The sequence below is a fragment of the Kwoniella dendrophila genome, chromosome 1 (genome assembly GCF_036810415.1).
Source record: "Kwoniella dendrophila CBS 6074 chromosome 1, complete sequence".
NCBI lineage: Eukaryota > Fungi > Basidiomycota > Tremellomycetes > Tremellales > Cryptococcaceae > Kwoniella > Kwoniella dendrophila.
In genome coordinates this window covers 3,968,120-3,990,700 of record NC_089476.1, presented here as the reverse complement: position 1 = coordinate 3,990,700, position 22,581 = coordinate 3,968,120, and the positions used below count along the sequence as shown (strand labels likewise).

Below are 22,581 nucleotides of genomic sequence, written 5' to 3'. Positions count from 1 at the left end.
TGCATTTCTATCCGTGTTTGTCTATTCTATCTCACTTAAAGTACAGGACAACCAATCAATGCTTGATACCATCAAATATGAAGAATACCCAAGAATGCTTTCTGATTGAATAACCTTCACCGTGCTTTTCTTTCCACTCAGATCCACTATACTCTGATTTCGCTGGTACAACATTATGGGAATTTTCAAAGGTGTTCTATCGAATCCAATGAATCAGCTTTCATGTAGTCTTTACTATAAATTGGAAGCTCTACTTACAGTAGCTTTTAGATCATCAGAATAGATATCATAGACTGTTACGCGTTCGACCTCTATGAAAACCAATCAGTAAGTGCTTGTTGTTACAGATGTGATCCGCGAGATAACTCACCAAAGCCTAGAAAAGTCACATCCGCTTTCCATTCTGCCGTAGGATGTCGATTTAAGACACTCAACCTGATACTGCAGCCATTTGGAGTTTCAACCAGAACAGCAACACTATCAACGTAGGAAGGTTTGTAACCTCCTTGTTGTATGTAAACCGGATATGTTGGGCCAGTACTACTAGATATCAGCTCTGTATTCCAACTTCCAGATGGACACAATCTTTGATCAGACTTACTATACATCAGGGAACGAAGGTAACTGAAGGAGATGACCGTTCTTCATATATCTGCTAAACAACTCAAGAGGATAGTAAAGGGTTTGACGAAGGATACCATCTGGGCGTGTCATAAGTGGTGAGATCTTGATAATTATCAGCTTTTATGCGAATCACCCATTTCTGGATAAACATACTACATTGACTGATTGTGCCAAACATGCAATTCCGATATCTTTATGTTTCCTCACCAGTACATTTAACCATGCACAAAAGCCTAACATATCGGTATAATCGTAAGTCTGTTCAAGACCATTGGATCCAGGAGCTTTGACGTCATCCCAAACATTCCACTGGCAACAAGTCAGCTAAAGTCTATGAGTGTTTCATCAACTACTCACCTCATCAAAGCAGATTTTCATCTCCCTAGCTGGTGCACGTTCTAGGGTTCGACCGATATTTGCCATATCAATCAAAGATTTACATATCTCAATATGCTTTTCCGCGGCCTACATACACGATTTTAATTAACATCGTATATTGGTACCTACAAGCAGTTTTGACTTACTACCGCACCAAAAACATTCTTCTCGTAATCAAACCCTGGAACGCTTGACATTTTTTCATGGCCAAGCATTGTACTACAAAGTTAGCTAGCTATTCAGCTATGCTTGAACTCACTAGTAATGGATCGAATGCATATCTGCCCATGGTAAAACAGCCTGAATGACCTCTCTATCCCATTCGGATGCCCCCTACAAAGCCCATCAGTAACTATCTCGTCTGATACGGTCTATGCACTTACTGTCTCTCCACAGGATACCAGCTGGATAGTTGGGTCTACCAGCTTGAGAGCATGTGCCCACTGTCGAGCTTTTCGAGCATACTCTGAAGGGAGTAAATTGCCAACCTGCCAAGGTCCCCACACTACACAATGATATCAGCTTACACCCCAACTTGAAAGTCTCTCTACCACCAGTAAACTCACTTTCATTACCCAAACCCCAGTACTTGACAGCATGAGGCTCTTTTCGTCCTGTGTTCTTACGCCTAAGCTGAGCCCAGCTGATTGTTGCGCGTTAGCGAGAAAGACGATATCTAAAAGGTGTATTGACTTACTGCGTGTCACCTGTTCCATTACAATATTCCAACCAGGCTAGAGCTTCTTCCAAAGTACCGGTACCCACTATACAAGCTATCAGCTTAAGTCTGTATGCCTCCGGATCTACACTCACTGTTCAGACAGATGTAAGGCTCGCTATTCACCCCTCGACAATAGTCAATGTACTCATCTGTTCCAAATCTATAACAGAAGTTAGTTACACCTATCTTCATATGCTCTCTAATCATTAACATTGCACTCACATATTGGACTCATCACTCAACCAGGCTAGCTCTATCCTCTTGGGTCTTTGTGCGACTGGTCCAATCCCGTCCTGCCAGTGATAATTAGAGACGAAGTTGCCTTCATCATCTATCAATACCTAGACTGCTGTCGAATTTGACTAGACTACTCACCTCCTGGCCACCTCAATAAGGGGATTTCCAATTCTCCATTTTTACCTATACATCCCATGACATCTTTCCTCCAGCCTAATCTACCTTTAGATACGCCTCCTCTATCTTGCTTTTCTAGTAATTTCGACGGACTAGGATGTTTAGGATTATCGACAATACCACCGTAGATACACCTTCCAAGATGTTCCAAGAATCCAGAGTATAGCTTGTCGGTTATCGGAGGTTCAGCGGGGTGTACTAATCTGTCCACATCAAGCTTGAGAGGTGTTGGTTGGAGACTATCAGGATGCGAAGGTTTCGTTGGGAAGTTCACCTTGCAATGCTGTTGTTCTAATGCTTGTAGCACTGTGGCGTGCTGACTGTATACCGACATTGTTGGATGATTATGTGCAGTTGAACGAATGAGGTTATAGACAACTTTGAAGTCAAGAAGACCCAGTTCAAAAATTCGCTGTTGACATTATTGACATTATCAACAGATTTCTGTCGGTTATCTATCACATGATTTACTGCCGACAATCGGAACGACATCCCAACGTCGTAAAACTAATCAAGAAAGGCGGCCCTACTTCGCTTATAAGAAAGATGTGAGTACTAAGGTTCAGTGTAATCTGCTCGTTCGCGATGAGATGACAAAAGTACGTGATTGTAAGTTTCAGCCTAGATTTGACAAATGAGGTAAATTAATCGAGACAGCATGTGCTATTTCCTGGTCTATTTTCGGTACAACTATAGCGGGCCGAACGGTTAGTCTTGGTACTAGGCACATAGGGCCGACTATTTTATCATTCATTTCTGTTGAATCTGCAAACATTTCACGTATGAAACCTGACAAATGCGGCTTTCTACTGCATCGAAATTCTTACGAGAATAATTAGTTGTGCCGGCCACTACCGTCACATGATAGAATTTACGAAAACAAATGATTCTTTTTTTCAAGTCAAGGTGCATAATGCGGGAATTACGGGATACTCTCTACGCTTATAGATCGCTGTTTTTACGATGTTTTCATTGTTATAATTGAGCAGGCACCGCTAGTTTTGATCATGGAAATCACATTATCGTACAAGATTGATTCTCTCTGAAAGATATATAGGGACCCCTATCATCGATTTGGAGTCCCAGCTTCTCCAACTTTCGAACATCACAAGGCATCTTTTTGAAACTTTGTATCAAGCTAATTCAAGATCCAGTAAAAGACAATATGTTACCACCAAAGGTATACACATTCCTATGCGCGTGTTTCGCTGCGTGAGTATGATCAGTTCTACTACTGGCTGTATGCCTTTCGCTAACATATCAAGACAGTATGGGAGCAACCCTTTATGGGTACGATTTGGGTGTGATATCATATGTATTGGTAGCCCCCGATTTTGTCAAGACAATTAACACCGATGACGAAAATTATATCGGTTTCATTGTATCTTCCATGCTGCTAGGGTAAGTCGAAGCTACTTCTACATAGTTGAATCGTACTGATAAGACAAAAATCTGTAGTGCTTTCTTCGGAAGTATTCCTGCTTCTCTCATTGCCGATAAATTCAGTAGAAGAATGGCTAGTGAGCTTCAGAATTCTACATAATACGGTAACAGCTTTTTGCTGATATATTCCCCAGTTACCGTTGCTGGTGGTGTTTTCATTATTGGAGGTATCTTACAGACAGCTGCTATGAACAAAGAAACCGTCTTCGCTGGTCGATTCTTTGCTGGTTTGGGTATCGGAATGCTGGTAAGTTGATATCAGGACTGAGCGATACATCAGCTGACCAGTACTACTATACAGGGTGTATTGGCGCCTTGTAAGTTGCAGAAAATTCTGAAAAGGAGTTCGAGCGTGTGCTAACAGGTTATATAACGAACCTTTCAGTATATCAGTCGGAAATCGGTAAGTTAAATCGAATCGAGCCAAAACGCAATGCTAACGGGTTAATTGATTAGCTCATCCGTCCAAGCGAGGTATGCTTACTGCAACCTTCCAATTCTTCTTGGGTATCGGTGCCATTGTTGCTGGTTGGATCGCGTATGGTGTACAACAGACACATCCTAATGACCCTATTGCATGGAGACTTCCAGTAAGTCGATAAGTGTAAAGTCCGAAGGGTCATGCTAACCGTATGATAGCTTGGATTCCAAATGGCTCCAGCTGTACCTTTATTGCTTTTATCCTTCTTACTCCCTGAATCTCCTAGGTATGTCTACAATTTATAATCTTTGAAATATCATGTCAAGCTGACGTAGATTTACAGATGGTTGATGATTAAAGGTCGAGAAGAAGAGGCATTAAGGACTTTGGCGAGACTACACGCTCGTGGAAACGAGAATGATGCTTTTGTTCGAGGAGAGTTCTTGACTATGAGAGAGAAAGTAGGAGAAGAGGCTGCTCAAAACCAATCTTGGTCACTCGTAAGTTCGCTTCGCTCGATTCTCGATCCTCAGCTTTGACCCATACTTAATTTTTATGACATTTAGATTTTTGGCGATAGAACCAATCTTCGAAAAGTTTTATACGGTATTATTCTCCAATTCTCAGTACAAATGACTGGTGTCTCTGCTATCCAATACTACGCTGCGTGAGTATAACACATAAAACCATAATTTGAAACATGACTGACGGTTTTGATCAGCACCGTATACAAATCTGTCGGTTTCTCCCAAAGTACTGCCCTCCTCATCAACTCCCTCAACAATATCAATGCATTATTCGGAGAACTTGCTTGTATTCTTTTAGTTGATAGAGTGGGAAGACGATTCCCGTTGATCGCTGGTAACTTGCTCGCTGGTTCCTGTTTCGCTGTCGCCACGTGAGTGCTGTTAAGCTTAAGATAGTGTGTCGCTTTTTAATATGCTGATGGGCTTATAGCGCACTTGCCAAACAATTCGCTCCCGGTGGTTCAGGCGGTACCCGAGGACAGGGTATTGGATTTGTCTCCGTTCTTTTCGTATATAACTTCGCCTTCTCCGCCTGTATCGGACCTCTTTCTTGGGTTTAGTGAGTGCTCTCATCGGTTCATTGACAATAACACGTTATTGACCGCTCAATTCTTTAGCCCCGTCGAAATCTTCAACACTGCTGTTCGAGGTAAAGCTACAGCTCTCACATGTATGGCTGCTTGGATTTCCAACTTCATGATCGGACAAGTCTCACCTAAAGCTTGGGAAAACCTTGGTAAGTTTATGATTTCAGTGTGCTTCTTTGATTGGGCTTAAGTTAATTTCTCGTCTACTGAAGGTTGGAAATACTACCTTGTGTTCACCGTTTGTGGTTTCACCAATGCCTTGACATTCTATGTGCTATTCCCCGAAACCAAAGGGTGAGTTGAGTCTTGATCTCTTCTTCTTGCACACTTCGAGCTGATCCAAAACCCCTTGTTCCCGTTGAAAGGCGGACGTTGGAGGAGATGGACAAGTATTTTAGAGAGACCCACTGGTTCGTACCGGGAGCCAAGGTTGCTCCTATCTCTGCTACTCAACGAGAAGAACAATTAGCCAAAGGTAAGTCGGCAACCTCAACAGTTATCGTTCAAGGCTGACCATTAAATTACAGAGGGTGAACATGCCGACCAAATTTTACCTTCACATGACATCGAGAAGAGTCTGCACGCTGGGGACTATCACCATCACGAATCAATATAGAAGAATGTATCAGCACGACGTTGTCAGTCATGCAAAACGAGATCTTTTAGTTCGACATCTTGGTTGGTGAGGTTGTGGCGGTGGTATGGTAGGAATCGCGCTAGGTTACGTAAGCTAGAGTATCATCTGTAAAACTTCATTCCGTTCATATCTCGTACTCTGTATATCGCTATCTATCTAGTTATAGTCTTAAAATACCTTGAGCTATGCATCGTTATCAGCAGTACAGAAAGGGGTATATTACTCTGTGTTTGGTTGCATACGTAGATGAAATCATCTTCTGTAGTACATTTATGTATATTCTAATTAACTTTCCTTCGTTGACCTGGAGAACATTTTTGTTGCATACCTTGGAAGCATATTATAAACTGATGAAACACATGGATTTATCTACACAACATCGGAAGAATTGATACGTACATCTGACCACTACAATTGAAATTTAGCGGCTTTGATGGGAACACCGGTTGAATCAGAAGCATGATCTTCAAGAACAACAGGTCTTTTCTTTCCGAATCTAACATATCCTGATACGTAAGCAGCAGCGGCAAGAGCAGCAATGACAACAATAGTAACAGCAGCACCAATCCCACCACCGGCTGCACCTGAGATACCGGAACTCGAATTTGAAGATGAATTACCACTAGTAACGGAAGGTTGAGCAATCTCAGAGCTAGTTGTATCGGATGAGGTTGTGGAACTGGAACTAGAAGTTTGACCAACTTTCATCGAGTCATCGCTACTTGCTTCATATATGGTTGATGTAAGATTACTGCACATGTATTGCTCGGAGGGTTTAAATTCATCTGTAGCAACCAAATTGACATCGGCGCAGTAGTAGTAATTGTCGGTAACGCCATCAAGCTGTTCAGTTATGGAATGTCAGTCAAAGTTAAAATCTTTGAAGTCGAAAAACTTACATTGTACATGATCATAAGAGTAACATCGTCTCCAGCTTTAAGACCAAGGGAAGAGAAATCAGGAGCAGCTTGACAATAGTGACCAGCACCAAGTTCAGAAAGGGTATTGGTATAAGTTGAAAAGGCGTGAAATCTTGATGGATCAGTTTCGTTTGTCCACAAAATATTGACACCATCGACTAATGTTTTAGTTGTGAGTGCGATTTCACCTCCTGAAAGAGGATAGCTTGCTCTTGTTCCTGCGGGTGATCCACCACAAGGTGCTTTGGTAGCTGTACTTGAACTAAATTCACGGCCTGGTGGCCAACTAAAATCGATTGGACTTGTGCCATTGAAGTCCTAAAAGCGAAATCAGCTCATCCCATACTATGCCTTATGGCGAGATACTTACAGTTATAGCAGCTCGACGATCAACACTAATGGCGGTGGCGATGGTGGCCGCAGCAGAAAAGACTAAAGTTTGGAATAACATCATCAAATGGTTATCACTTGAGGTATAAGCTTATATAAAAGGAAAATTTAATATTTGAGAATCGAATGGGAATTTGAAAACACTATAAGCCTATATATCGTAATTGTTATTCTGCCAAAAATGCTTCTTTGTTCAGCTGCTCGTGGGAATTTAGCTATGTTCGGCCGCCAATGGTCTTATAACGCTTTGCATCCGAAATCAAATTTCAATTTTATCTGATAAGCTTAGGGAGAATCCGCAAGGTAATTTCTCTGTCAGGCATTGCAACTTGGGGTACAGGGAGGTCCAAGAGAAGTATATGCATGACGAATTGCCTTCTATGATACCCATTCTTCCTCTAGTATTTCGGCCGCATCTTATCAGATAGCAAACGAATCTTCTATTTGGGCGTCTATACGAGGTTTGAAAGCAATTGAGGGAGTGCTTGGCAACCGTACCTGAGAAAGAGACGATCGGCCGAGGCACAACATGTCCGACTATGCTGAATTACCAAGGAATTTCTGAGTACTGCATTCTCATTTTTCGGTCACATATGATAGGTACATGGATGGGCATCAACGTCTATCCTTCAACAATTATCAGACCAACGTGGAATTTTGGGATCATATAACAAATTTCAGCCGATTCCTCTGTTTCTTGAGCGAAAACAAAGTATAGTCTGATAGACCCATGTTGATACGTAAACTGAGCAAAGTCGTGACAATCTGTATAGGTGAGATATAAGATACAACAATGGGAAGCAAGTCTCAACTTACTTTACCACCTGTCTGGACGTATTCATGCAATCGCAATTGCCAGTAGTTCATATCAAACACTAAAGACGCGAAGATGAATGAGATGTGAATGTGCGGTATAACTGTCCGGATCGGTTATGACCACCTTGACAACCCGGTATTAAGCTTATAGCTTCTTGGTGAATTTGACGTAATTTACTATTATAGCGTGAGAAGAAAGCGGTAAAGTCACAAGGTATGAAGGATGTAAAAAGAGCAGAATGGATGACAACAGAAAAGTCATATATAAAGCTCCTGTCTACGGTATCTGCTGTTCTCTCTGTATACCGTGCGTTTCTTAATCATTACGCACAAATATGAGAGTTTCTTCGTTCGCAATCGCTCTCAGTGCCATTTTGGCAGGCAAAGTCGCCTTGTCCGCTTTCACTCAAGATGATCAGCAAATTGCGTGGGGATTAGATGATACTGTATCAGCTGCAAAACATCGCAATAACCCTTTCGAACTATTCATAGATCACTGTGAGTGTGTTTGTGTAACTTGACAGACTGTTTTCTGACCTGATACGTAGTCTCTGCATCACGTTCTGGAACGGATGTATACTTGCAAACGCAGATTTCTGCCTTATATCCCAAATCCACTATAGTTGCTACCCAAGATTTTTTTTTCGACATATTCCGATATGCAGCTGGATCATCTGAATCAATCGCTATTCGTGAAGTAGAAGATATACAGTCAATCAAAAGAGTTATATTCCAAAAACCTCTCAGAAGGAAAGAGGGTGCAGGCAAAGTAACAGAAAGAGTTGTATTTGGAGGATGGGATGTTGCTTGGAAAGATAAAGAATTTAAAGTTATTGTAGCTACTGTAAGTTGGCTTTTTCGCAAATTTGCTATCTTCCATCACGCTAAACGACTGGATGGATTTAGTGGGCAGAATCCTATAGACAAGTCACACAATGGCATATCATTACTGATGAACCTAAAGCGGCTGAAGATTTCGTTAGATCATGTTCTGATTATTGTTCAACTTTTAGTGATGTGGTATGGGTGTTTGAACAAGGTGGATGGAGACCGGATAAAGCTCTTTATGAATCTGTGCAGAAGGTCAGTCACATGCCTTATGCTTTCTAAGCAGTGTTAACACCTTTCATTAGGCATCTTGGGACGACGTTGTCCTTAATGATACGTTCAAGAACGCTCTTCAATCCGACTATAGATCATTTTACAAGTCTGAAAAGATCTATAAAGATCTAGGCGTACCTTGGAAGAGAGGACTCATTTTCCTTGGGGTGAGTCAATTTCAACGATCAGGATCGGTATCTTGCTAAGGGAGAATCTATACAGCCACCTGGTAATGGAAAGACTATTAGTTTGAAAGCTTTGATGAAAGAAGTAAAAGTACCAACTTTATATGTCAAATCTTTCCATTGTGAGTGGCATGTGTAAAAGTTGAAGGGATGACCCCAATGCTTATTTGTGATGGTTATGATAGCATGGGGAGGTGATGAAATGGGTGCGTTCAGGACCGCAGAGAGCTTCTTTGACAGAACATACGCTAATATTTCTGTGAATAGGAATTCGTGATATATTCGCAAGAGCTCGAGCAGAAGCTCCATGTGTTTTGATACTTGAAGATCTAGATTCATTGATCACAGACATGAACAGATCCTTCTTCTTAAACGAGGTAGATGGTTTAGAAGATAATGATGGTTTATTGTTGGTAAGCTGGCTTAACCTGATGCATTGAGGTGATAAAGCTGATTCGTTGAGGCAGATCGGTACAACCAATCACTTTGATCGACTTGATCCTGCATTATCCAGTAGACCATCAAGATTTGATAGAAAGTAGTAAGTCATACTTGACCCGTCAATCTCATCAAATGACCGTACTAACGATACTTTGTTCCCAGTACATTCCCAAATCCGTCAAGAGATCAACGAAGAGATTACGCTATATGGTGGCAAGATAGATTGAGAGACAACTTAGACATCAATTTCCCTGATTCACTTTTAGATGAATTTGCAGATAGAACCGGTAATTTCTCTTTCGCTTATATGAAAGAAGCTTTGTGAGTGATTACATGTTTTTTAGCTTAGAATTCGTTGACTGACCGGATTATATTTTGTTAGCGTTTCGACCTTGTTGACTATCGCTAGTCATGAAGAGGATCATAAGGATAAGGTGGATTTCAGAGTTATTCTACTTGAACAGGTGGAACACCTTCGACATGAATTGGAGACTACAGAAGTCTCGTCTGCTCCAACAATGTCTGTCGGTTCCTCCGGTAGTGATAATGGTATGTCAGAAATGATGGCATATAGACAAATGAACATGGAAGTCAATAAAGATAGTATGATTTTCCAAATCCCTTGGATCAATTTTTAATTGTCATATCCTGTATTTGTTAGTTTGTAACACGATATGTACTGCTTTGTGTTCGCTTAATCGGAAAAGACGCTTATCCCAATCAACGATAGCCAGGATAACCAGAAATGTAATTGCAATTCATTCGTATAAAACATCTATACAATCTGTTACAATCCTGGTACAACAGGACATTTCCACGCTTGATGAAAATCATAATTTCGCGCCTAGTGATGTTGCTGCTTCCGCATCTAAATGTCTTTCTAGACGTTCTTTTGTGACTTGGAAACAATTCGGCAGACCTGTATCTTGCCATGTTGAACCTAGCACTAATTCGGCGAGTGCTGGAGCGCAAGTGAAGATTCGAGCCTAATATGTGGTATACGTTAGGTAAATCTCATCGACATCTAGAACAAGAGTGAGTGTGAAAAACTCACCATACCATGTCCGTTATGACCAGCACACATCCATTGACCTTCTTTGCCGGGTACAGCACCTATAAATGGTACTTGATCCGCACTCTGTTTTTCTGTTAGTATCGTTTCTAACACTTCACTTATGGATAGAACACTCACTCTTCCTATAATACCACTCCAAGCATAATCGTATAATACCTCAGAGCCTCTTTCTGGGTTGTCCCTACATTATCGGTGATAAGCAAAATGTATTTTGAATAGATAATTTGACTTACCATTCGAAACCTTCTGTTCCTAGCTTCTTGACTGCATCCGTGACAGGCTCAAAATTAGTCAAACTATCATCTATTCTCCTACTTTGATCTTCAGCTACATAATCTAAGAGTTTCGGCTGATTTGGTGCTGCACCTCCAAATAGTAAAATACCATCTGAAGTAAATCTGGGATTTATAGTATATGATCCTGTCGGATATATAACAGCGTAAGAATTCTTCAATGATTGAGAACCGGCAAATGTAGATGGAGGAAGTACTTTGTTACACCTGGATATTTTTTCACAATCAGCGTTGCATCTGATCCAATCGCAAAAGGGGTACATACATATGTGGACATGGGCGGATCGCTCCTTTCGTTTCGGGCAATAAAGCTCCAGCATATGCATTTGTAGCATGGATAACTACAGGTGTATTAATCTCACCACGATCCGTGTGAATTTTCCAATTGTTGGATGATCCAGTGATTCTGGTGACTGGTGTCCATGTTTGCAAGTTCAATCCAAGATCCAAAGATCGTTTGTTAATGTGGGCAACTGAATGAAGCGTAAGCTCAATGTACATTGGTACCGTGTTTAAGTTTGCAGCTTACCGATTTTCCAAGGGTGTAGATTAGACGCATCCCAAGCATAAACAGCTTTTGCTCCCTTCAATCTAGATATCTGCAAAGCGAATAAGCTTGTATATCAAACCTTAAAACTCACTTTTTCTGCTTCCTGTTGATCAATGGTAACTTGGATTTTGGACACGTCTCCTCCCGCCTCTTTGTAATCTGCAAACGTCTTGGCAGCTATGGCTGCTACATCATCAGTCATCAAAACGTCCAGCTGAAATGAAGTTCTATGAGCATCAATATCATAATGGCATCAAGTATAGGCTTTACAACGTACCGTTTTTCCTACCCATAAATCACAGTCTACCTTGTGCTCCTTGATATATTGAACCACACCTTCCCATGTCTTCTGCTCGTTCGCTAAGATCTGTTAGAATGATTAGCTGATATGATCCGAAAGACAAAACACGATATTGATTCACTTTTAATGCTTCTTCTGTACCATATAATTCTTTATATTTCGTGAAACCTCTCCATTGGTCCGGCTTACAATGCCCAGCATTCCTACCGGTCGCTCCGGAACATAACTCCCTAGCTTCCAGTAAAACGACTGATTTCGGTGGATTAGAACTTTGCAGTAGTGATAATGCTGTTAGTGAACCGGTGATCTAAATAATCTGGAATCAGCTTGATCCGAAAAATATACCATACAACAGTTGTGGATCATTCAATCTAGAAACAGACGAAGACTTACACCTGATCCTATTACAACTACATCTGCTGTTTTGGGCAGCTCTTCAGTCGTTCGGTGATTTAGAAGAGGATTATTTCTGACACTCTGAAGCCATAACGATAATGACATCCCCTTTTCTAACGGTCGACCAGTAGTTATAGGTTGATCATCTAATGCTTTACTTGTTCCTGTACCCTCGTCGCCTACAGGTGGAAGAGCTTCTTTGATGTTATTGACGTTCATCCTTACTGTATCAACAGATTTTCCTATTGCTCTAAAAGATGATAGTTTAGTGAGAGACATTAATATCGATGTAATACAAAACAAAAGAGAGAGATCACACAACAATACTATATACAAAATACCTCTAGAGTACCCTTTCAGTCTTTTCGGATAAACCCGAATGTTGACGTTATGAGATGTGATTTGGTGTCCGATTTGACTTCCTTCATTTGCCCTTCTATTGCTTGCCTGCGCGTACCTGGCGCTTACCTCTCCAACCTATCCAGCTAGCTATTGTACACAAATATGATACGATAATTTGCATATCAAACATATTCATAGTGTTATTCTTTTGATTTGCTGCGGCTCGTAGCCGTAGTACAGTATCCTATGACCACTTATTTCTCTCCTTTCTTCATATACCACACTATAATACTGAATAATGACCCAACAAGCATCATTATACCTGCGAAAACAGCTGCCAATCTAAATCCAATCAAACCTTCATGAGCATCTACGATAGCACCAGCGATAGGTGCACCGACTAAGGCGAAAATTGAAGATAGACCAAAAGTTAAACCTAATCTTGAACCAATTTCAGGTAATTTGGACAACGATGCAACACATAGTGGTATAGCAGATAACCAAACTCCAGAAAAGAGCCCATAAATAATTCCAAATGCAATTAGACTTGCTATGTTATTTAAAGTCGTCCACATTGCTAACTGAAATATACCACTAAGTAAGGAAGCGCTGAAGATGACTAAGAAACTGAACCGACAACAATTTCTCAGTATCTAAAGTACACTTGGCGAAGCGACAATGACAAAAATGAAATCCATAACTTACGGACTGATCGGAATGAAACCTGAAACCAGTCTTCCGATTGAGGAACCTGCATTAGTGAAAGAAAGACAATAAAATGCTATTGACGTTGAAGATCCTAAGGCAAGAGCGTTGACCGAAATATAGTAGAAAGGGATTAGAAACCTGAAAAATGGAAAAACCTGATCAACAAGGAGATTCACCTCGCAAGACCCATTGTATTTCATTGGTATGATATATATGGACTTACCCAAAGAGAGTAAATGCGATAGAAAGAACAGTCAGAGTGAATCGAAGCTCCCCACAAAATTTGATAACTTGAATCCATGGTAATGGTTCTCGTTTAGGGGCTCTTTTCTTGATAAGTGCGTTAGACAGCGCCAACAAACCTAAAGATGTGAAAGCTACTGCTCGAGTACCCCACGGAAATCCTGTAAACAGACAACGGGTCAGCTGATGAACTATGTGTGCAAATACCTTCGTACTGACCGACTTTCGCAAATAATTCTCGGATGATTATTGGCCAAACCACTCCGCCAATTCCAGAACCACTCATAGCGATTGCTGTGGCTATTCCCCTTTTCTTGGAGAACCATTGACCCGGTAATGATACGCTTGGATTGAATGTCATACTACAACCAATTCCAAAAACTATACCTTGAGCTAGAATCAATTGCCAATACTGTTTGCAAACTAGCGTAATACTACGATCAGATTGATATTACATATTTCAGATAGACAGGATATCATACGCGAAGTCATCATCAACCCAAATACGATCAGTACACTCCCTGGTACCATCAAGATATGTGCTCCATGAGAATCGAGTATGCGTCCAACGAAGATTCCCTAAAGGTTAAGTAGGGTTTAATGTATTCTAAAAGAACCTTCAAAATCAATATCAACTTACTCCGAAAAAGAGCAAAAACAGCTGTAAAGTCCCGATCCAGGTTATAGAAGAAGAAGAATGATCTTTCAACAGATCCGATTCGTAATATGCTTGAAAAACACCGAAACTGTTACCTTTGAGGGAAAACACATTGCGTCAGCTAGATCTTCATTGAAAGGTATATGAAGTGTCACTCACATAAACCGAATTGTACAAACAGGGCCATCCAACAACCAGCTACAGTTGACCAAGCATGAAATCCACCATCAGGAGGAGGCGACATGGCAGGTGTTGCAGAAGTCGAGAGTGGCTCCTGAGCTGTTGATCTTTTTTCGGTTGACACTTTAGTACTCATTCTTGGTCGAGGTTGAAGTCATGTATATTATAGAGCAGCAAAGTGTTGAATTACAACAAAGCATCTGGAAGACTTTTGTCAATTTCTTCTACCTTTTATACCATGCATACCATCGTGATGATATCTAGTAAAATTCACAAATATAGTAATACGATAATCAAATATAGGTGCCATGACTTATGCTCCACCGGTAAAATCCGCCGATAAAATCCGTTCACCGAAAAGCGAAAACAAAAACAAGACCGCCGATAATTTAATCTATCTTAGATGTGATTAAAATGACCATCTTGCATATCGTGATTGTTCCCCCTATCTTCATCCAGTATTTACACAAGATGGTCCATCAACATGATCAGAAACCGATCGTCCAGTCCAATAGCTTCACAGATTCAACATGAGGTAGAAACAGGTTCAACACGAGGGAAAAAGAGGATTAAGAGATCCAGAGCAGTATTAGTTTGCGCTAGGTGTAAATCACTAAAAACAAAATGTGATCTGAATGAACCATGCGGGAATTGCACAAAAGCAAAAGTTGGCGATAAGTGTGTTTATGACCATTGGAGAGACTCTGATCACAAGCAAAGGTAAGCACTCACTCATGTGTCCGATCAGCGTAGTCTATATATACTGATCTATGTTATTGCGAACTTATCCAGTCCGTCTAAAATCAATACAATTCACTCCACGCACTCAACAAATCCAGGTGACCCTGGTCCATCAAGTCTCGAAAACCGAATGAATCTCGTAGAAAACCATCTATTACGAATAGAATCACTACTTTCACGTCAAACAACCAATCATGATAACGATAGTAACGATCACAACCGAACCAAATATCCAGAATATACAAGTAACGGCAATGACGATGACCAATGGTCATACCTGATATCACAGCTTCCACCTTATAGAGTAGCCGAACAACTACTTGAAAATTATTCTGTTCTAGATACTCTGTTGAGATATACACATCAACCTTCCTATTTACGTCAATTCTATAAAATCTACCCTCGTAAGAATCAAGATCATCAGACTATAACGAAGATCAAGAAAAAAATGGCACCGTATCTAGCTTCATTGTGTTTAGCTATGGTCATTGGGTCTACCATTAAGTCTGATGATTTAGATAACGATAATTCAGAAAACGACTTTGTTTTGTGTTCTGCAAGCTTGGTTGATACATTGTTGTCATTACATTGCAAATTAACGAACATATCTGAAAATATGTTGATCTCAAAACCAGAATATAGACATGACCCTGAGATATCCTACTATCATGTACATTCATTGATGTTAGGTATACAAAGATCTATGATGGATAATTCTAGTTCATTACCTCAAACATGGTTTAAATTAGGTAAAATCTTCAATACAGCTTTATGGTTAGATTTTCACGTAGATCCGGATGATTTGCAAGTTGATTTCACACCTTTTTGGAAGGAATTGAGAAGAAGAATATGGTGGTTGTTAGGTACAGGAGAAAAGTAAGTTAACCTCCACCTCCCGTTTCTCACATAGGTCCAATGATTTCTGTCCGGTAAAAGTTGTTTGAAACTCTTTAGAGAATGATATCCGACTGAAGATTACATTGCTCTATAGAATTGCTGCTCAGAAACTCCGATTACCTACACTCCTTCCACCTTCTACCTCCATTCGAAAGCCAATTATAATACCTGATGATGATCTAAAGGAAGACATTTCTCAAAACCAATTAGATGATCAAGTTTTCTTAAGTCACGTTTTTGAGTTACCTAATTCATCAAGTATTACCACCACAACAAGTATAGCGGATTTGACACCACCTGAGATTTTGATTGCATCAACAGGGAGATCGGCACCTGCAGAATGGGCTTTCATAGATTCTAAAATCAAATCAACTGAAATAATGGCGGAACTATTTCGATTGATACCCAAATCATCGTCATCATCCTTCAAACAAGATCAGCATCAGTTACCAGATATTGATAAAGTAGATAAATTGATAGAACAATTTGAAGACAATATTCCATCTCATCTAAAATTCGAAATAATTCTGAATTCACAATTGCGCCATTACAATAACAACAATAGCGATATGATCAATCAACCACCTTGGTTATTAGCTCAAGCGTGTATAATGAATATAGGCATTTCATCAGTTATATTGAATGCTTATCAACCTTATCTAACATCAAACAATGTAGATTTGGTTGAACATGCTTTAAAACAATCTTTAATCGCATCGCATAAATTGATTGTAACTAGTGAAATCTTTATTTGGCACATAACGTTCAATTGGTCAAAAGGGAAATTCCTATTCTCATGGAATTTAGGTTCAAAGATTCTTAGTGCAGGGTCTTTATTAGCTTTTACAATTATCAGAAATCAACTTAATAATAATACTGATAACAATTCAACAAATCAGCACAAAAATGGGAACAATCTAGATCAGAACTTGAACAACTATTTGAATGATCTCAATTCTGCCGAGAATTTACTTAAAATCTTATCAAATCATACTTGCAACTCGATCAAGCGACTGTCAGATGATCGTACTAATAGAAAACATACTCAATCAAGACGAAAAGAAGATAATGCAGATTTCAAGGCCTTGAAGATCCTTCGACAACTATCCGACCGTGCTAAACGATCTTTTTCGAGTTCAAATGGTCACAATTCGAGACCAATTGAATCATCTTCGACTGAACATATAAGTGAAGGAGGGGAACCGATGTATGATCCGTACACTACGGAGATGATGAGTGATATACCTACGCCAAATGTTTCAGATACGTCATCGCGAAATGATAATAATACTCTTCCTGGAAATTTCACATTGGAAGATCTGGAGGCTCTCTTGACCCAAGTTTACGGTAGTCCAAAGATGTCATAATGGACCAGATTTCGATATTAATGATTTAGACGATGACCAGTTCAATGCATTTTGTTTTCAGATAACTTCCCCTATTTTGTCTTCATAGCTCGTTTTGATCGATTTCTAACATTCTCGCCTTTAAAGAAGAATATGTATGGAATAAATCCAATACAACAAGCTATCAAAGCAAGGAAAAGACCAGCATATTGAAACCCAAGATTATGCTAAAAATAATGAAGATTATCAGTATTCATATCTCAACGAATGGGTATCAATTTTACTCACGAATAGCTGAGTGATCCATAGAGGTACACTAGCGCCAATAAGTGATCTCATTAGTGTTTTGGCTGCTACCGCTGAAGCCGCTACATCCGCATAACTATCAACGATATACTGTAACATCGCAATTAAATCAGCTCCAAAGCAGGATTTATTGGTTCTTCATTTTATATAAGAATTAATCACTTACACTGTTGGCAGAAATATAAACGCTAACCATACAAAAACCGAATAAAGCTCCTCCAACCATCATGCCCATCCAATGAACGTGAGCATATGCACCTGTGAAGGCAATTATGAAGAGAGATATAGGTAAAAAGCTTTTCAGATACATTAATCAGCATGAATGTCTGAATGGACTTCAAATTTAGACTATAACTTACATAGCTCCTAACATCATAGGATATAATCTAGATTCAGGTTTTCCAGGATTTCCAGCATATAACTTTTCTTGTATTGGCATGAGGAATAGAGCGATAAAGATTCCAACCTATAAGAATAAAAATCGCAAAGACGTCAGAACAGCTCATACAATTCGACCTTTATCGACTACGTCAAATGGTGTGAAATAAAACTTACAACGATAGACAAGAACGCTGCGCCTGTCATACCTGGATTCCACCCTCTAATTTCTTCGAAAGCAATTGGGAAAGCGAAAAAAGTAGCGTATAACAAAGAGTAAACAAAACTTAGATAAAAACTCATAAATAATACTATAGGTTCCAAAAACATTAGAATGAATGGTCTAATCATTGCTGTTTTTAGTGTTTGACCAAAAGTAATGTTCGATTTTAGTTTTTGTTTTTCATGATCGGTGATATATCTATTTGTTTTATTTGTTTTGTTTAATCTTGAAGCTTTTTTCTTTAAAATTACTACACCTAAAGTCTCAGGCATAATTAAAGTTAAACCAAAGACTAAACCAACTAGAATGAATAAAACCCAATAGATCCATCTCCATCCATTACCATCATCTGTTTTATAGCTAATCCAACCACCAAATAATGGACCTAAACAAGGACCCATAAAAATAGCACAACTAAATACTGCCATTGGTATACCTCTTTCTTCAACTGACCATATATCAGATATTGTACCTCCTACATTTGTCATAGGAGCGGATGAGGCTATACCAGCTAGCATACGTCCAGCTAACATTGTTGCAATGTTTTTAGCTAAACATGATGGTAGAGTAAATATAAAATAAAAGAACATTGATATACAATATATTGGTTTACGTCCAATTAATTCAGACACTATTGATATTGTGTGGAATGTTAGCTTAACCCCTCTAGTAGCTTTGTGATGATTTAGAAAGCTTACAAGGTGCAAAGATCAGAGGACCAACTCCAAAACCGACTACGAATAATGTTATAGATAGATATATAGCTTCATCAGAAACATGAAGTCCTTTAGCTGTACCAGGTAGATCGCCCGTAGGCATTGCTGAACCTAAAGCTACAGTAAGGCATAACAATGAAGTTGACATTGTTGCTAGCCTATTCGTGAAACCAGCAAGTAAGTATACGAGAGTGTATGTTATAACGATTAGGACAGAAGATAACTGACCATTTTTTACCTTTTGACCAATTTCTAGGATTTTCTTCATATTCACATTCTACGAGTATTTCACCTTTACCTTTTTCTACTTCTGAACTATCCGCTGTATGTGTACCTGCTCGGGTTGGATGACTGGAAATCACTTGATTAAGTTGATTCCCATGTGGTTCTAAGCCTATTGAGTCTAGGTTACCCGATTGTTCAACACACTCTTCTCGATATACCTCTTCTTGTTCTTCTGTATAGATTGGTGGTTGAGCAAATTCAGCTTCAATAGGTTCAATCATGATATTCTGTCTGTATGTGTACTTGATAATATCAATATGGTATGCTGGCGTTCGAGATGCAAACCTTATATTGATTATGAGTAAGATCAGAAAAGACTTGATATATGCGAGTGTTTATGATGTGTAAAATCATTTTCGTTAATTCTCTTTTGTCAAGCTATTTATACCACTCCTGAACGATTGGACAGTTTTGTTCGTTTTTGTCCAAACCTTCATTTTACCGCGTATAAAGCAGGAAATCCGCGGAAGTATATAAGAATACTGACAGAGTATTTATTGAATCAGCAACATCTGCATGATTAAGCTATTACACACATATATCAGCTGTTTCATTTGATTATGATGTTCGAAAGGACGTAATATCGATTCCAGTAATTAGTATCGATCAGTCAGCTGGAATGATCGAAAGTGCCGCGGACGATAACGGTTCTTGGCGATTCTGAGATGGAAGAAGAGTCATGAATCTGCGGTGAGGTGGATTGGCGCAAACAAATGAGTAGTAAGTCAGGCAAGTAGACGTCGTTTACAGAAGAAGAAGTGAAATAATTTACTGCTTGACAAGAGGTAAAACAAAACATCAAGAGGTTAGTTTACATGTCGGCCGCGCAACGGATGATGGAAACACGGAAACCGAGGTCCAGCTTGTTTAGGCACGCAATTTGTAATAGAACACAACCTTAGTTTACCTTCAAGGCCGCGTGCCTATCGTCGTCTATGACGTTAATATAGAGATGCATATGGGAGATGGAATTTAATGGTTTAACAAGGTAGTGACAGCAATAATCCTTAATCCTACCTCAGAGATGTCTATCAACAACAACAACAACAACTTCACCTGCATACGCTCGGCAAAAACAAATGTTCAACATTTTTAAAAAGGCAAGTTCAACCACAATGGCATCAGCACCAAAATATATCTACAAGATCATTCCTCATTCCTCGGTTGATACGAGGTGAGTGCTTCTTTCCCACACCACCAACTACTTTTTGTCGACATATTTGGGCTGAGACAAAATCCCACTTTTAGGTTTACCTTTCCCGTACCTATTCCATCATCACATCAATTCTTGACTGAATTAGATTTAAAAGATCGTTTCATTCATTTCTCAGCTGCTGAACAGATTCCAACAACTTTGAATTTATTCTTCAAAGAAGATCCGGCTGTAACGCTACTACGGATAGAAACTGAAAGGATTGCAGCTTGGAAAAAGGTTGAATGGGTTCTACCTGATCAGACTCCCAGAACAGGTGGTAAGTTGGTCTCGCACCCCCTTCTTATCTGTAATCCTAGAGAAGAGAAACTGATTCTGAAATCATCTATATCTGTAGATATGCCATACCTTTGCGCTCATGCTTGGCCAGTACCATTAGAAGGAGAATATGTAGAGTCATTCAAGGAAGTACAAAAACAAAGCTCCACTGTAGAGAAAAGCTCGCAAGGAGAATGGGATAGTGCATTGTCAAGTAAAGATATCAAGGATTGGTTAATGTAGATTCACGGTAACTGTATTTAAAATTGTATGTATCCCATAATCACAAGTGCTGATATCATAAAACAAGTGGGTCCATGAGTGGGACGTGAAGTGGGTTCATTGAAAGCTGATTCATCTCGATATGAATTCCGCTCACTTGCTTCGTGAAATTGACCAATAACTGATACACTCGTCGTAATCATATTCCATGATTTATGCAGACTAACGCTTTAGAATTTTAGACGTATGAACAAAAAGTCATACAACTGGTAACTTTCTATACCAATCTAGATACTTAGACCGCTTGATTCTCAATTGACGCAAACCACGACTCAGTCAACTACCAAAATTTCGTCTCGTTTATTCAGCCCAAGAACGTTAGCAATACACATTCATATACCCAGAACAACAGCAAACATATATAAAATGAAAGTAGCTATAATAGGTGGTGGACTTAGTGGTCTTTACGCAGGTATGCTATTAGAGCGTGCAGGAATAAAAGATTATATGATATTTGAAGCTCAAGGTAAACTTGGTGGTCGAACTCCTTCAATCAATTTAGAATGGGTAAATCAAAATACAAATCAAACTATTTCTGTTGAACATTTCGATTTGGGTGGAACTTGGCATTGGCCTTCATCCCAACCTGAATTAGTCAAGGTAATCAAAGAATTGAATCTGCAGACTTATGAACAATATCAAATGGGTGATGCTTTATTTGAAATGTCAAAAGGTCAACCAGTTGAAAGGTTTGGTAACGATGGAGGAGGAGGTAATGATGATTTTAGAAGAATTGCTGGTGGTATGAATTCATTAATTCAAGCTTTTTCAAAGAATATAAATTCCTCACGTATATTATTGAATCATCATGTAAATAAATTAGAATACTCAAATTCGATCATCGAAATAACAACTAAAGATGCAGAAGGAAAAGAAGAAAAATATCAAGCTGAAAAAGTTTTGTTAGCATTACCACCTAGATTAGTTGTTCGTACGATCGAATTCGAACCTGATTTACCTGAAAAATTAAGATTATCATGGTTAAATACAAATACATGGATGGCATCACATGCAAAATATTTAGCTGTTTATGATAAACCATTTTGGAGAAATAAAGGTTTATCAGGAAATGCATTTAGTAGAATTGGTCCTCTAGGTGAAATTAATGATGCTTCATCACATAATGGTGAATCAGCAGCTTTATTTGGCTTCTTCTCTTTACCGGCGAATATCAGAAAAAATATACCTCATAATCAACTTTTAAATTCATGTAGGGAACAAATGATAAGATTATTTGGTAAAGAAGCTGCTGATGTCAAGGTTGATATGATAAAAGATTGGTCGTCTAATACTTATACAGCGACTGAAGAAGATTTGTTACCACCCAAAGGTCATGGTCATGGTAGAGCACCACCAAATATACCAGATGATGGCGATTGGAAAAATAGATTGGTTGGAATAGGTAGTGAATGGTCATTGAAATATCCAGGTTTCATAGCTGGAGCGATAGATGCTGCTCAGCATGGTATCGACAATTATCTAAGGGAATCTGATAAAAGTAGAAAGGTGGAATTATAATGTTTTACCGACAGCATATACTATCATTCCCATATATATGAATATATCTTAACCCAATAGCTTGTAT

At 39.3% G+C, this 22,581-nt stretch overlaps 10 protein-coding genes across 10 annotated transcripts; 5 read left to right on the top strand and 5 right to left on the bottom strand.

Moving 5' to 3' along the window:
• Positions 1–55: 55 nt before the first annotated feature.
• Positions 56–2,471, bottom strand: L201_001425 (uncharacterized protein; the record flags this gene model as incomplete). The annotated part of the gene is made up of 14 exons (XM_066217214.1): positions 56–196; positions 259–311; positions 371–540; positions 602–726; positions 778–933; positions 982–1,089; positions 1,149–1,191; positions 1,262–1,335; positions 1,386–1,507; positions 1,569–1,645; positions 1,700–1,766; positions 1,816–1,883; positions 1,946–2,045; positions 2,099–2,471. 14 exons carry the CDS (start codon positions 2,469–2,471, stop codon positions 56–58), a joined length of 1,677 nt encoding a protein of 558 aa, XP_066073311.1.
• Positions 2,472–3,302: 831 nt separating this feature from the next.
• L201_001424 (uncharacterized protein) lies at positions 3,303–5,731 on the top strand (the record flags this gene model as incomplete). Its single annotated transcript, XM_066217213.1, has 16 exons — positions 3,303–3,349; positions 3,407–3,538; positions 3,596–3,657; positions 3,715–3,827; positions 3,882–3,897; positions 3,966–3,983; positions 4,037–4,170; positions 4,220–4,287; positions 4,345–4,501; positions 4,568–4,668; positions 4,723–4,899; positions 4,959–5,087; positions 5,146–5,264; positions 5,328–5,409; positions 5,481–5,590; positions 5,643–5,731. 16 exons carry the CDS (start codon positions 3,303–3,305, stop codon positions 5,729–5,731), a joined length of 1,554 nt encoding a protein of 517 aa, XP_066073310.1.
• A 429-nt stretch (positions 5,732–6,160) lies between these two features.
• On the bottom strand, positions 6,161–7,123 carry L201_001423 (uncharacterized protein; the record flags this gene model as incomplete). Its single annotated transcript, XM_066217212.1, has 3 exons — positions 6,161–6,595; positions 6,652–6,990; positions 7,043–7,123. The coding sequence occupies 3 exons, from the start codon at positions 7,121–7,123 to the stop codon at positions 6,161–6,163; spliced, it is 855 nt and encodes a 284-aa protein (XP_066073309.1).
• A 1,090-nt stretch (positions 7,124–8,213) lies between these two features.
• On the top strand, positions 8,214–10,243 carry L201_001422 (uncharacterized protein; the record flags this gene model as incomplete). Its single annotated transcript, XM_066217211.1, has 10 exons — positions 8,214–8,376; positions 8,427–8,722; positions 8,785–8,961; positions 9,012–9,146; positions 9,202–9,286; positions 9,350–9,370; positions 9,432–9,577; positions 9,632–9,705; positions 9,768–9,926; positions 9,988–10,243. The coding sequence occupies 10 exons, from the start codon at positions 8,214–8,216 to the stop codon at positions 10,241–10,243; spliced, it is 1,512 nt and encodes a 503-aa protein (XP_066073308.1).
• Positions 10,244–10,435: 192 nt separating this feature from the next.
• Positions 10,436–12,499, bottom strand: L201_001421 (uncharacterized protein; the record flags this gene model as incomplete). The annotated part of the gene is made up of 10 exons (XM_066217210.1): positions 10,436–10,591; positions 10,660–10,743; positions 10,798–10,861; positions 10,914–11,180; positions 11,239–11,446; positions 11,503–11,572; positions 11,615–11,737; positions 11,801–11,890; positions 11,946–12,131; positions 12,218–12,499. 10 exons carry the CDS (start codon positions 12,497–12,499, stop codon positions 10,436–10,438), a joined length of 1,530 nt encoding a protein of 509 aa, XP_066073307.1.
• A 317-nt stretch (positions 12,500–12,816) lies between these two features.
• L201_001420 (uncharacterized protein) lies at positions 12,817–14,487 on the bottom strand (the record flags this gene model as incomplete). The annotated part of the gene is made up of 7 exons (XM_066217209.1): positions 12,817–13,189; positions 13,268–13,408; positions 13,494–13,674; positions 13,733–13,936; positions 13,996–14,092; positions 14,154–14,266; positions 14,331–14,487. 7 exons carry the CDS (start codon positions 14,485–14,487, stop codon positions 12,817–12,819), a joined length of 1,266 nt encoding a protein of 421 aa, XP_066073306.1.
• A 348-nt stretch (positions 14,488–14,835) lies between these two features.
• On the top strand, positions 14,836–17,356 carry L201_001419 (uncharacterized protein; the record flags this gene model as incomplete). Its single annotated transcript, XM_066217208.1, has 3 exons — positions 14,836–15,071; positions 15,144–15,968; positions 16,084–17,356. The coding sequence occupies 3 exons, from the start codon at positions 14,836–14,838 to the stop codon at positions 17,354–17,356; spliced, it is 2,334 nt and encodes a 777-aa protein (XP_066073305.1).
• Positions 17,357–17,427: 71 nt separating this feature from the next.
• On the bottom strand, positions 17,428–19,464 carry L201_001418 (uncharacterized protein; the record flags this gene model as incomplete). Its single annotated transcript, XM_066217207.1, has 7 exons — positions 17,428–17,562; positions 17,624–17,731; positions 17,808–17,937; positions 18,001–18,107; positions 18,197–18,873; positions 18,941–19,116; positions 19,187–19,464. 7 exons carry the CDS (start codon positions 19,462–19,464, stop codon positions 17,428–17,430), a joined length of 1,611 nt encoding a protein of 536 aa, XP_066073304.1.
• An 894-nt stretch (positions 19,465–20,358) lies between these two features.
• On the top strand, positions 20,359–20,957 carry L201_001417 (uncharacterized protein; the record flags this gene model as incomplete). Its single annotated transcript, XM_066217206.1, has 3 exons — positions 20,359–20,417; positions 20,492–20,715; positions 20,794–20,957. The coding sequence occupies 3 exons, from the start codon at positions 20,359–20,361 to the stop codon at positions 20,955–20,957; spliced, it is 447 nt and encodes a 148-aa protein (XP_066073303.1).
• Positions 20,958–21,362: 405 nt separating this feature from the next.
• L201_001416 (uncharacterized protein) lies at positions 21,363–22,514 on the top strand (the record flags this gene model as incomplete). The annotated part of the gene is made up of 1 exon (XM_066217205.1): positions 21,363–22,514. One exon carries the CDS (start codon positions 21,363–21,365, stop codon positions 22,512–22,514), a length of 1,152 nt encoding a protein of 383 aa, XP_066073302.1.
• Positions 22,515–22,581: the final 67 nt, after the last annotated feature.